The sequence below is a fragment of the Vollenhovia emeryi genome, unplaced genomic scaffold, assembly GCF_000949405.1.
Source record: "Vollenhovia emeryi isolate VEMERY1.0 unplaced genomic scaffold, V.emery_V1.0 DF939198.1, whole genome shotgun sequence".
Taxonomy (NCBI): domain Eukaryota; kingdom Metazoa; phylum Arthropoda; class Insecta; order Hymenoptera; family Formicidae; genus Vollenhovia; species Vollenhovia emeryi.
Genome location: NW_011967168.1, coordinates 731,578 through 744,518, shown reverse-complemented (window position 1 = coordinate 744,518; position 12,941 = coordinate 731,578). Strand labels below are relative to the sequence as shown.

The 12,941-nt window shown below is 34.5% G+C and overlaps 2 protein-coding genes across 4 annotated transcripts; one reads left to right on the top strand and one right to left on the bottom strand.

Moving 5' to 3' along the window:
* The first annotated feature begins 6 nt into the window (after positions 1-6).
* LOC105561898 (28S ribosomal protein S30, mitochondrial) lies at positions 7-2,749 on the top strand. 2 transcript variants are annotated; one of them, XM_012012263.1, is made up of 5 exons: positions 7-366; positions 515-1,045; positions 1,190-1,818; positions 1,898-2,291; positions 2,413-2,749. In XM_012012263.1, the coding sequence occupies exons 2-5, from the start codon at positions 582-584 to the stop codon at positions 2,621-2,623; spliced, it is 1,698 nt and encodes a 565-aa protein (XP_011867653.1). In that variant the 5' UTR covers positions 7-366; positions 515-581; the 3' UTR covers positions 2,624-2,749. The 2 variants fall into 2 exon arrangements, with proteins under 2 accessions (XP_011867653.1, XP_011867652.1); XM_012012262.1 differs by having other exon boundaries at positions 475-1,045.
* LOC105561899 (glucosylceramidase-like) lies at positions 2,621-8,557 on the bottom strand. Of its 2 annotated transcripts, XM_012012264.1 has the most exons (9): positions 8,433-8,557; positions 7,595-7,669; positions 7,442-7,517; positions 6,267-6,582; positions 5,244-5,515; positions 4,017-4,445; positions 3,839-3,918; positions 3,142-3,425; positions 2,621-2,950 (listed from the first exon to the last, which is right to left on the bottom strand). In XM_012012264.1, the coding sequence occupies exons 3-9, from the start codon at positions 7,485-7,487 to the stop codon at positions 2,839-2,841; spliced, it is 1,539 nt and encodes a 512-aa protein (XP_011867654.1). In that variant the 5' UTR covers positions 7,488-7,517; positions 7,595-7,669; positions 8,433-8,557; the 3' UTR covers positions 2,621-2,838. The 2 variants fall into 2 exon arrangements, with proteins under 2 accessions (XP_011867654.1, XP_011867655.1); XM_012012265.1 differs by lacking the exon at positions 7,595-7,669 and having other exon boundaries at positions 8,433-8,556.
* Between the last annotated feature and the right edge of the window lie 4,384 nt (positions 8,558-12,941).

The following is a 12,941-nucleotide window of genomic DNA, read 5'->3' as shown; positions in this document are numbered from 1 at the left end:
TGTAAGACCGTGGCCAGAACCAATCCCGTCGCGTTCAAGGTTTGCGCATCTCTTACTTGAGGATCTCTAGCCAATCACGAAAAACGGGGCCGTGACATCTCTCAGGCTTCTCTCTGTTTATACTGTGCTTCGCTCTTGTGCCAGTTGTGCCAGCTCGTGCTTCGCTCGTGTTTCATAACCCCAATTTTTCGGCGACTGTAGTGTGTTCAGGACTGAAATTCTAAAAGAAATTTCGTGAAATCGTAGTTAATCGTTGCTGGCTGCGTTTCATCGTTATTTTCTTTTACGTCAGAGACGCCCTCGAAACGACAAATCGATGTGAAATTGCGGGACGCAACGTAACCTGCACGAGCCGATGATTGATGTGTACGTATAATAAAAGCTAACAGTAATCGACATTGATTTATATTTTTTTGTAGCGTGAATATTTTTTAAGTTAGAACGATGTTTACTGCTTAGTTTACTGCATTGCAGTTGAGCAATTGGGCAACGTGTCTGTAAGGTTCGTTTCTAGATGCACACGTGTTAAAACATTTGGAGGAACAAACCGTTTTTGAGGAATATTGCTTCGGCTTATAAGTATGTTCGCTCATATTCGAAAGAGGCTAGTATTTAATACAGTAGTCAAGTATGGCAAACAGAAGAGATACAGCACGTCAGCTGTTAGCGAGGTCAGGAGCAAAGCCGAAGAATCGGCGGAGCCGATGTATCCGCCTATTGAAGACCTAAGCTGGAAAACCAAGTGGAGGAGAAAGAGAGCGTCTTGGCATGACAAGATCAAGGGCCTGGAAACCGTGGAAGAGAAGCTATTCGAGTTCAACATGCCACGTTATTATGGCTGGACAGCGCTGATGCTAAATGAACATGTTATACCATACGACGCTTTGTCGCACGCACAGTATTGTACGAGGACACACGTCGTCAAGGAATCCGGTCTTCCGGCGTATTACAATAATATAATTTCCAGCGAGCAATTGGATAGAATGGTACAAGCGATCAAGAGTGACGTAGAGGATAATATAATTTTTGAATATTGCATGAGAAGGTAGATACTTTTGCGAATCAAGGATTCTTCTATTTATGCGTAATACCAGGGAGAATTATTATCTGATTATTCGCATTATTGTATATTAAAATTATTTAAATCTGAAAGCTTTTTTAATTACGCTAGTATGTTATAATATTGCAGAAGGGAACATGAAATGAAACCGGACAAATTTCCATTGGACGAACACATTAAGGCTTTCGACAGAAAAATAAACATGGAAGAAATTATATCTAAAGCGTTGGTTCACAGAATTAATAGAACAATGCTAATACATCTTGCCCCGGAAAATCAGCACTTGTTGCACACTGAAGTTGACTACGAGCCAAGATTGGAAGCATCTTGGTTTATGGGTGGTATAGATCCCCCTGAGTATAGAAGGAGATTCAGAAAGTCCCGTGACTTTCTAAAGGAACATGTTGACGAGCCCATAGATTTGCCTGTTTATTATACTGGTCAGCCTGTCATGCACCTAAGGTATAGGCATCCTCTGAGAGAAATCATTCCCTTGAGCGATTGTGAAAATCCAGATTTAGACGTACCTACATTCAAAATGGACCCCGAAGTATTGACTTATACTTTGGACAGAAAACATTTAACTAATATACCCGGATTTTGGCCTGGCGATGAAAATGAATTTGGACTTTTGTCGTATCACAATTGCACATACTTGCAAACAAGGCCAGAAACATATAATGACACTTCTACTGCACTCACGGTACAGGCTATATTAGCATCTTACAGCTGGCTATTATCGCAAGCCTGTTATCAAGGTACTTTTATAGTTAAAAAGTGCTGTTTAGATGTTAATTGGAATTCCAACTTTTTACGCGTGTACCTATGAAATTTCAGGTTTCTCTACTTTTAACGATATTACGTATCCATTAACCACGCAAACGGTTATAACAAATGGACAATGGTGGTCATTTTTTGTTTACCAACTCAATACCACTTTAGTGCATTCGCGGTACGCGGATGAAAATCCGAAGCGCAACATATGTTGGACAACAGAGCCGATAAAATTATTTGATAAAATAGAAGGCGAGAAAGTTCACGGTTTAAATGAAGAAGTTCTGAAAACTTTAATTAAGTTTTACATGAATATTCCCGAGGAAAGGGTAGGCGTAAACTTGAAACCGTATTTAGGGGAATCCGTGAAAGTAATAGCCGACATAGAACATGATGAAAGAAGAAATTGGCTCGAAAAACAGTATAAGCATCTCGTAAACAACAGGCCGAGGCATAGGTGGGATAACTTTGACAATTATTTTAAAATATATTTATTACTGTGCTTTTAATGCAAACAAACAGATATTTATGATAAAGAAACATGTATATGTATTAATTTGTAATCTTTTTTTTTACAGACTGGTACCGGAAATATACGATTGGCAAAGAATCTATCTTATTAAATTTAAAACTCGTCCGATAGATAAGAAACGAGAACCTTGGCAATTCGGCATTAATATGTTCAAACGTAGATTAGACGATCATAAACCACCCTATATACCGAGACGTTTACGAGAGAATCCCAAAAAGAGAAAAATAGGACGATGGGCGAGAATGTACTACCCATAATTAGAAATACATATAATTATCATGCCGAGTATACAAATACATCAATTGTGAAAAACAATTGTTGATTGTATTATAATATCTATGTATAATTTTGATTAACAAACAATCCAGTTTTCTTTGTCAAAACTTCACACAGTGTGAGACTATATTTTCTTTTCTATGAAGAAGGGGAACTTTGTAGACATCTTTTATTTATAATTTGGAAACTTTCTGCATTATTGCTGCGCTAAATATAATATAGTATTGAAAGATTTGGCAGGTAGGTTTAAATTCATTTTGTCGTCTGTAGTCTCATCTTTTACTGTTATGGCGATAGGAGAAGAAGCTCTGCAACAGAAAATTTCGAATTATATGTTTTAAGTCTAACAGATTATAAAAATACAGTAAGATAAAGTAAAATACTTAAAAAAGGAATTAAGAAATTTTGTTAGGCAATAGAAGATACTTATACATTTCTCTAAAAAATTTTTTCGTAATGTAATTACCGTATTAGTAAGATAAATATATTTTCTACTAACTTGTTATTAGCTACGATAACAATCTCTTGTTTGGGCGTCAAGAAAGCTACCGCATTAATATCTTCATTGTCTTCAAGACCTGTAGATGAGATTCTGTAAGAATCACGTGGTACAAATTTGCTGAAGTGAGACATCGCGTAAAACATGGGTTGTTTGTAGAACTCGTCGTTCTTCGCCATTACAATAATCGGTGAATCCACAAAATTTTGAGCCCAATTTGGTGCCCCTTTCTCGTCGAGTGCCATATTCCAATCTATCCATCCAGTCACCCAATGTAACATGTTCTATAAATTTATTTACAAATTTCAAAAGACAATTTTTGTGTTTTGTACAATTTGTACAATATACAATTCAAAAAGTATGTTAACATGTATTATATATGTATGATTTACTTTTATCTTTGCACATGAAACTACCTTGCGCTATAGCAACATTTTTTAATAGAGAAAAACGATTAACTCCCTATGTAGTGTAAATTCAATTCCAGTGCTCGCAAAAGTTTTTGTCATTTATTAAGAATTAATTATATTCGGCAGATGTTTATTTGACGGCTAAGTCGACAATAATACGCGAGACATTAAAACTTGTAACTTAATCGGAAATTTTTCTTGTGTCAGATAAAATTCAGAACGGTATAAACACTTTGTTTGTTTGAAACACAAATTGTGGTTAGAGTTATACGTTAATATATACAAACCTGGATTATATCCAAAACGTATTTTTCTCCTCGTTCCCATGATCCCAGAATTACTTTTTCTTTTTCGAAGGGACTGCTACCTATAAAACGAAAATTATACAAATTTCTTTTTTCAAGTTTTTGAGGAAAACCACTGCTATTATATCAGCTACTGTATTCTTTAATTAAATATCCTTACCGGTACATGCTTCACTCATCAATATAAACTTGCCCGGATACATGTCGTGCAGTTGGGACAGTCTCATTGGTGAAAAGAGTGTATTAGTATACCAATGGTATGCGGTACCAGAGAACAATTTCTCGGCTTTTTTATTCTTAAACATGGCTTCGATATACCATGGTATTTGAAAACGTTGATCGTCCAACGCCATGTAAACAAGATTATATCCGGCAGCCGACAAAGTCGGAGCTAAAAACTCTGTGGACCAATTCGCAGCTTCGGTAGGCCCCCAGCCCATGGCATTGAAAGTGAAGAATGGAATAAATCCATTTACCGGTTCGTTACCTGGTGTCATACCCCATATATCTATACCACGCTCTTTGTACGCGTCAAAGAACTTTTTGATATACTCGGCATAAAGTCCATAATATTCAGGTTTTAGGGTACCTGTTGAGATTATCATGCATTACGGCATTTCATATTTAATTATCGAAGCACCTCACCATACTTGATTAACATTAAAAACGAAATGTAATAATTTACAAACATTTTGAAGGTAGACATCAACTTTTTGAAATAATTTAATATTACGAAAAGTGAATAATAGAATTTTAATGAAAATTGATTTTATAAAGAGATGTTATTATATTTATAGAGGGCGAAGAGTAAAACGGACCGTTGAATGAGATAAACCTGTTACTTTTTGTTTCTTTCGAATTCAAGAAAGATAAGATAAAGCTTTAATTTTTGTGCCATTTATAGAAATGGCCCCATTCGTAGGAATATATGAATTTTGTTCTAGTATCTATTCTTATATGTATATCTTATTAAGTATGCCACTTCAATTTTTTATAATTATTTACAAAAGTGCACGTATATCTACATACGTGTAATAACTGCTCATTACGATATTATATTCTTAAGAAGTAAAGCATTGTAAACTTTTGTGCACTTAAATGTTAAATCAGTATTTGCTTTCGTTAAAAATACTTTGTAAATAATGTAAAGTTTCGATTTCCAATTAATCAGATGATTTATTTCCTGCTGCATTTCATCCCGCACCGGTCTATTTTACATTTTACCCCTGGTAACTGGTAATTAACTTTCGCGAAATTTCAATAAAAATAGGTTTTCATAAATTTTTAAAAATTAATGTAGTCGTATAACAAATACCCTTTTCCCGTGCAAGTTTTTTCTGATTGTGCAGGATATGTTATGGAAATCCTGTCTCACCAAATATCTCACCCCATGTTATACTATCTGTGGTTTTCATCCACGCGGGAGCAGTCCACGAAGTCGTAAATATTCTGAGAGTCTCCGGATTAGACATAATTTTCTTGATATCGTGCAGATATCCGATTTTGTAGTCATCTTCCTCCACCAGATTGAAATGACTTAAAGTAAGATCGCCAGCTACGTCGTCGTACGTATACGGTCTTGTCGAGAAATCGGTACCTGCGATAGGTATGCGAACAAACGTGTATCCGATACCAGTAGAACCTCGGCCAAAATACGATCTGGAAATAACTGTGTGAGCGGCTATCGTGCGAGACGGATTAAATCCCGGTAGACAAATTTGCGGCAATTTTATGAAACCCGATGCATTGTTAAACCATTTTACCCGAATAGTTGCTACGTTTCATGTTCCAATAGCAGTTAACACATTTTGCTCGATTTTAATACCGTAGAAATATTTATCTTGCGTTAAAAAAATTTGTAATTTATGGTCCTAATTCGTTTCCATTTTATCAGCAGAAGGGGTAATGAAATTCTGCTTTTATTCCAGAGCAGCATTAATATACTTTTTTTCTGGAAAGTTATTCCGTAACCGCTTGTTGAATTATATTATGTTAATTAATATATGATTAACAGCTAATTGGAAAAACTTTTGCTTCGCCTATTAGAATTTACGAACTAGAACTTACTAATGTATTCTAACGGGATTTCATATTACTTGAATCGTTCGAACATTTTAAAATATCTTGATAATAAAAGAGAAAGAAAGTCTCTTAAAAAAAACAACAAAAAGATCGAGGAGAAGAATAATCAGAGCAACACGAGGTAAATTTTTATCGATTGTTGTCGTCACGATAATTACACTGATAGTGTACAATTACTGTGCATAATCACTGTTGTTCTTCATGAAAAACAACAATGCAGAAGAATATTAAAAATTGTTAAAATTTGTTGCATCGCACGAAGATTTATTTCGTTCCCTCGATTTTTGCTAATAATATTGTTGCGCTTCTAAAAATAACGATTACATACTCAAGTAGTTTGTGTTGAGTCTCATTACTGAGAGTTCTAATGTTGAGAGCGGCGGCGTCGGTCATTGCCCCGCCAAATCCTTGTATCGTTTGATACGTATTAGCACTGTTTACTGTGAGAACTATATCGTTCTCGGTCTCATTGCTGTCGGAGAAGTTATTGACGGACAACTGCATCCTTTTGCCATCCATAGTAGATATGTACCACGAAAACTGGTCCTGTTGTAAGTTTGGCTCGGTTATCGTATCGCAATACGTCGAGTTACAGACGCATACGATAGAATCCGCTCCGAATGAACGTGGTACACACTCGTCCCCTACGGTGCAGAAAACTTTAACTGCATGTACGTAACGACACACTTAAATTACCATGCATACATTTTAAACTGACACGGTACAAAAATCTTTCTAAAAATATTAGAGATTTTATAGAAAAAATATTAAACCTTTCTCTCCCCCCCCCCTCCCGTCTTAAACCATACCGTGAAATTTAATTTGCCCATTTCAGTAAGTTTGAATTGCGCTGATTATGTGAACAAGTCGCACAGATCTAAGGAAACCGTTTATCTTTAAAATATTATATAAGTATATATAAGTATGCAGTTTTAAAAATTTTGCTGAAATTAATATATCAGCGCAATTTGCATTTGCCGTTGACATTTCGTCGAAATTCATGATAGTGCAAAACTAGGCTTATATTACTTTCAAAATAGAGACGCTACAAAGCACTGCAAAGCAACAGAAATAGACCCAGTTATGTAAAATAATGTATCATAATAATCGTAATTAGTGCAGAATTAATATGTAATGCGTACAATAGGTGAAATATGCAAAAATTTCTAAGAAACAAACTACAAAAACTTTTGTATTATTGTCTTATCATTTTTTCTTATAGCAGTATCGTATATTCTCTATTTTAAATAATCGGAATAATGAACTTAATTAGTTTGTAACTAGTAAATAATTTTAAGTATTTATTAATATTAAAAGAAATATTAGAAATAGGAGTTATAATACATATCCTGAGACAATAAGACATTTATCTATTATAAATAGAATATAATGTCTCATTTACTTGGAAATTGTTTCACTGGCAACAAAAAGTTTTAAGGATTTTCCGTATGCAAAAGTAAAGTAAAGCCAAACGTTGTCAAACATTCGGTCTTTAGTTGTTACCTTTCACTGCGACTAAGACGACGATCAGAATTAGTGAGCGCAGCATCTTGAGTTATGACGAGGAACACTTCTTAATCTGCAAACGCGTAATATAGTGTTAAATGGAACTCTTGTGATAAAAATACTATAATCGAATTAATATAGAGATTGTACATTTAGTTAACTGACGAAGTTAACATTTGCAGTAACAGCTACCAGTGCATAAAAACCGGCAACACAGTACATTATCTGGAATTAATTTATCTGTTACTCTTGTAGCGTGTTATTTAATTGATAATTTATTATCATGTTTTTAACGTCCATTCGTGTTACTTATATAACAGTATTGCCTTTTAGTTTTTGCCTTTATAGCTCTCTATATCTAGTGAAGAAATAACATCCAAATTTTACTATTAATTGTATATCGTATATCGATATCGCGTATACGTATCGCTCGGCAATATTAAAAATCTTTAATAATACCAATATTGGAGATGTGTCAAATATTTGAAACTTTTGTAATATCAATATATACATAATTTTTCGATTATATTAATATTGTATCTAGTGTTACTACTATTATATTATTATACTGACAATGAATACCGTCAATGGTAAATTAATTTTATTTTGATCATTATAGAAAATCGAGAAATATATTGATATACAATCGATATTTTTTACATCCTTCTTTATATCTGCTTTTATTTAGCTGACAATTTCTGTACGACTAATTGTTTTTTCTTTAATTATTTACGTTAGTTATATTATACACAAGAGAGTTATAAAATTTCGAGTCACATTGTGAATTCAAATTGTAAACTTTGAAAGATTAACAATAGGCTCCAACTGTTACACAATCGTCACGATATATGCACAATACAATGTCGTTAAACTTGATATCTAAAGAAGGATAATGGCAAAAAAGGGTTGATCTGCGGAGAAGAATCGTATATCACAATTCGCTAGAGTTATCTTTTTTTCTTGCTTTTATACACATCTATTTTCGTACCTGAGTATCGATCAGAATAGCGCTATCCTAGTGCAGAAACATTACTTGTTCGTATCGTAACGTTACAAGGATGACTGAAGAACAGCTTAAACAGCTGGTTCGTAATATTGGCCGTGTCAGTCGTACGCGCTGCTTGAAAGACAGCGATGTTCCTGATAAGTCGGTGACTTATGTATCAGTATCAACATTTTAAGTAATGCACATTCTCTTAACTTAGAAAACAATATTTCTTTTAGGGAAATAAAAGTTGTAGTACTTACTTGCCACTGCGTTTGAAGTACAGGGCTGTAGTAATTTTTAATTTGGTGTTATTAGACACGTTTATCTGTAATTAAATAATGAAATAAATTGATGATCTAATTATGGATGTTTACGATTTTATTAACGATTTTGTTTCAAGAACAGCTGCACTTGAGATAACATACGCAAAATAATATTTAATTTTAACGTATTTGAGCATATTACAAGCAAATACAAATATTTGATTAAATTTTAAAAATATATTTGTTATTAATAATGTTAATCAGACATAAATTAAACATTTATTAAAGAACTGATACAAAGTAATAAAACATCTATTTTTATATTCTAAGTTATATAAGAATTGCATTACATAAAAATGATGATAAAGCGATAAGTTACGTATCAGTTAGCAAGCGATAAAATCGATAAAAGTATTCGATTTTAATCACAACCAATAATTATCTTTCTTTCTTTCTTACTATGTTATATAATTTTATTATTACAATGGTATAATAATTACAATGGTAAATAATTTATTAGCAAAATATTATTATCATTGAAAATCCAATCATAATTCACGCGTAATTTATAATCCCGTAATTGGCGAATTATTGAATAATTTTTGTTCTTGTACAATAACTTCATATTATCTAGTTGCCTAATGGATATATCGCACTTGTGTATGGTAGGGGGGAGTGGGGGGACAATGTGTCACTTTATTTTCCAATAAATTGGAACTCTTACCAGAATATTATAATGAAAAACTACCATTCATATTCGATTTCTATGGATCTTCGGGTATACAATAAAGCTGCAATCGTTACTGCAAAAAGATCAACGATATTTAAGTAAATCGGTTGAACAAAAATCGCGAAATGGCACAGTGTAGCCCACCGGTGGGGTACAATGTGTCATATAGGTGGACACAATGAGCCAAGTGAAGCAAAACGTGAAGCAGGATGAATCAGGAACTAGTTTTATTTTTATAAATAACTTTTAATATCTGCTATAATATCTTTATAATATTGCTTAATATTTTTTATTATCTATTCGTGCCATTTTCTTCTTCCTGTATGTGTAACTGACGTGAGAAACAAAATTATATTCTAACTAAAAATAAGGAAACATGGGCACTGATTGTGAGTGACGTACGGGTAAATAATTATTGTAGGTAACTGTCAATTAGGACCAAAAACCTATGCTATCAAGATATTACTTGTCACAGACTTCTATATATTATACTAGATCGTTAACTGAGACCTTGGTAGTGAAGCCACGTTGCCATCATTAGTGTGGGCAAAAGTGCATATATAAGGTGTCACATTCTGAAATGTAGAAACTTTAAAAATGCACATGGGCATGCTAAATTATCCTATCGACAACTGCAATTATTGATAAGACAATTGGTGCACCTGTGAAATGAGTGTTGCAACGTTGGTTGTTGCAACATCACGGTTGTTAAAAACAAACTCTTTCTAATAGTACATGACTTTTTAATTTAATTTGGTCTCAGGAACATGTTGTTGTAATAGTGTTCCAATTATTGAATTTGTGTATTGTAACATACACAAAATTTACATACACAAAAATTTTCAATAATTGTAACACGAACACGCACACCTATTATCATTTTTAGTATTATTAACGAACTGTCATCTAAGTTTCTTTCGGCCTCAAAGTTCAATGAACTCATAGCCTAACCACAAAAAATTTCATTACTTACTTGCATCAATAACTTTCATCACATCGATAAATCTGATGTGACTCACAGTGCCCCGTGACACTGTGCCCCACTCTCCCCTATAATTTAATATCTTCCTGGTACATCAGTTTAACAAATAACTATATCATCCAAAGATTTGCTCTACATAGATTCACCGACTAAGATTTCAGTTCAATTAGAAAGCAATTAGCGTCAGTACTAATCGGATGGAGTCAACCATTTACTCGTGTTGCGTCCGACCATATTAAAGACCAACGACATTGCTAAACAGTTACAATTGTTCTACAATTATCTTTGCTATTATAATCTGAAAAAATGTGTGTATCAGCAGAAATAAAGATCCCACGGAATATTTTAAAAGGTCCAAGTTTAAGGAGAGTAGTTGCTGAAATAAAAGCGATAAAAATAAATTCAAATTTATAGAAAATATTCGTCTATGGGAATCTGTCCTCCATGCGAAAGTTCAAGACGATTGTCTGCATGGTGTCGAATAATGTCGAAAATTGTTGAATAATTAATTATTAAAGTTATACTATTACACATGGCCAACATTATATATTTTTTCTATAAATTTAAATTCATTTTTATCATTTTTATTTGAGCAACCATCCTCCTTATACATATACATATAATATTGTAAGAAATAAATAAAAAGAAGACAGCCGGGCAGTGAGATAATTCACTTTTATGATTAGTTTTCTTTTCCTCAAACGACCAAGACAGCCTGAAAAATTTTTTTTGGTACAAAAGGTTTCGCGTGAAATTTTAAAGCTCAAAAGAAAGAAACGTATACACGAAGGTTAGGTTTAAAAGAAAATAGTATTTTCTTTAATTAGTCCTTCTCCCTTTGTCTGTTGGAGATGGGTCGAGCATTTTTTCCAGCCGTAATTCACATACTGAATGGCCAGATCTTCGGTATTTATCGGCGTAACACTTTGTGACCTTCGTCACTGGTTCCCTTCTCAGTCACAACTTGACTTAATTTTTCCCCTCCTTTGTATCGAATTTTCTTTGGTCATGATGTTTTCCCTTTTTTACGAATTTCTTACCTTTTCCACTTTCTGTCTTTCTTTTCTTTCTTCTCCTTTCTTTAAAATATTGCTTGTTATTTCCCCTTTTTATATCTTGTACTTTTATATTAATCATTAGTTGAAGGAAAACGTAAATAAACTTTTTGATTAATTCCATATATTTAATGTTTTAAAAACGCATCTAATTTATTTGTTTTATGTATTTTTGTTGAACTTCCGCACGTAATTCTGATCAGAAGCAGTGGACGAGAGAGAATGTCGCGTCGTCGCCATCGTCGCCGTCGTCGCCGTCGTCGCCGTCGTCGTCGTTGCCACCGTCGTTGGCGGCGGAAACGAGGGCGGGAGTCAGGACGTCGGCGTTTCCGACGGTGAGATAAAGGATAAGGATTTGAGAAGTGTGACATATTCAATTTTGCAGCGAAGCGATACGTCTTTCCCGCTGAGTGTCGCGCGGTCGTTCGCGCGCGGATGGCCGAAGAGACGGTTATCCGCGGCCGGGAGATCCTCGGCTTTTTGCGACACGTAACAAAATTTACGAGGCGATATCGTCATTTTCGTCACGTAGTCGCACGGCGATGAAGGACGTGCCGCAACGTCTGCTCGGCGTCATCATTGTAGTCGCCCCCGAAAAGCAGGAAATTGAAAACACTAAGGCACCTGCCGCCTCCCTCCTTTTCTTTCCCGCACGATACAATACACGCACGAATGCAGATTCACGCGTGCGTTTCTGCATGTACCAGCGGATTTCGCGGAATGCGCGCCGCAATTCTGCCCGTACTTGTTAAACCTTTGTAAACTTGTGAAGCGTGCGCGCCGCACATCTCTCTCTCGTGATTACGTCTCTTAATTGAGAGTGGGTTTTTGCTGTATAAAACGTTTTATTTACAAATTACACCACTTCATTTACAATTTGAGAATTCTAAAATGCTTGCTTGATAGATTTGCACAATTTATATTTGTTAAACAAACTTTTCGCGATGCGATAAACGGGGAAATAGGAATGATGTGTTTTCACGGTTCGCTGCAGAACGTGCGGGATCGTAAAATAGGTCATTTGGAAAATAGTAGTCTATGGTAAACTTCAATCTCAACGAGATATAACGCTTACACTCATAAAAAGTAACGATAAATGTAGGAGAGTCAAGCGATTCTCGACAAGGAAGAAGACAAAAATATATAAACAAGTATTTATTGTACGATCCCAGAAGGAAACTTGGCTGGGAGATTAGAAATATATAATGTGCATTAAAATAGGATAAAACGTTATTTCTAATCTAGAGGAAAGTCCTCTATTAAGTGAGATAGGATTTTAATACGAGATAGCAAGTTTTCAACGTCCAAATTCAATGGCAAATCTCTTTTACGTTACGATTACACGATCTAACAATCAAGTTTCCGCTAAACGGATTTTACTCCAAGGGCAATAAATTCATGGTGGAACCAACAGATGGTGCCCGTTAATTTAGTAGAAAATCCGCTATCTCATATTAGGGGCATATCTCATAATAGGGG

Excerpts from the sequence above, each read along its gene's own strand:
- LOC105561898 (XM_012012263.1), top strand. The coding sequence starts at position 582 with ATGTTCGCTCATATTCGAAAGAGGCTAGTATTTAATACAGTAGTCAAG. Across the intron at positions 1,046-1,189 it reads TTTGAATATTGCATGAGAAG|AAGGGAACATGAAATGAAAC; the intron begins GTAGATACTTTT and ends ATAATATTGCAG. Across the intron at positions 2,292-2,412 it reads AACAACAGGCCGAGGCATAG|ACTGGTACCGGAAATATACG; the intron begins GTGGGATAACTT and ends TTTTTTTTACAG.
- LOC105561899 (XM_012012264.1), bottom strand. The coding sequence starts at position 7,487 with ATGCTGCGCTCACTAATTCTGATCGTCGTCTTAGTCGCAGTGAAAG. Across the intron at positions 4,446-5,243 it reads CACAGATAGTATAACATGGG|GTACCCTAAAACCTGAATAT; the intron begins GTGAGATATTTG and ends TAATCTCAACAG. Across the intron at positions 3,919-4,016 it reads GATGAGTGAAGCATGTACCG|GTAGCAGTCCCTTCGAAAAA; the intron begins GTAAGGATATTT and ends TTCGTTTTATAG.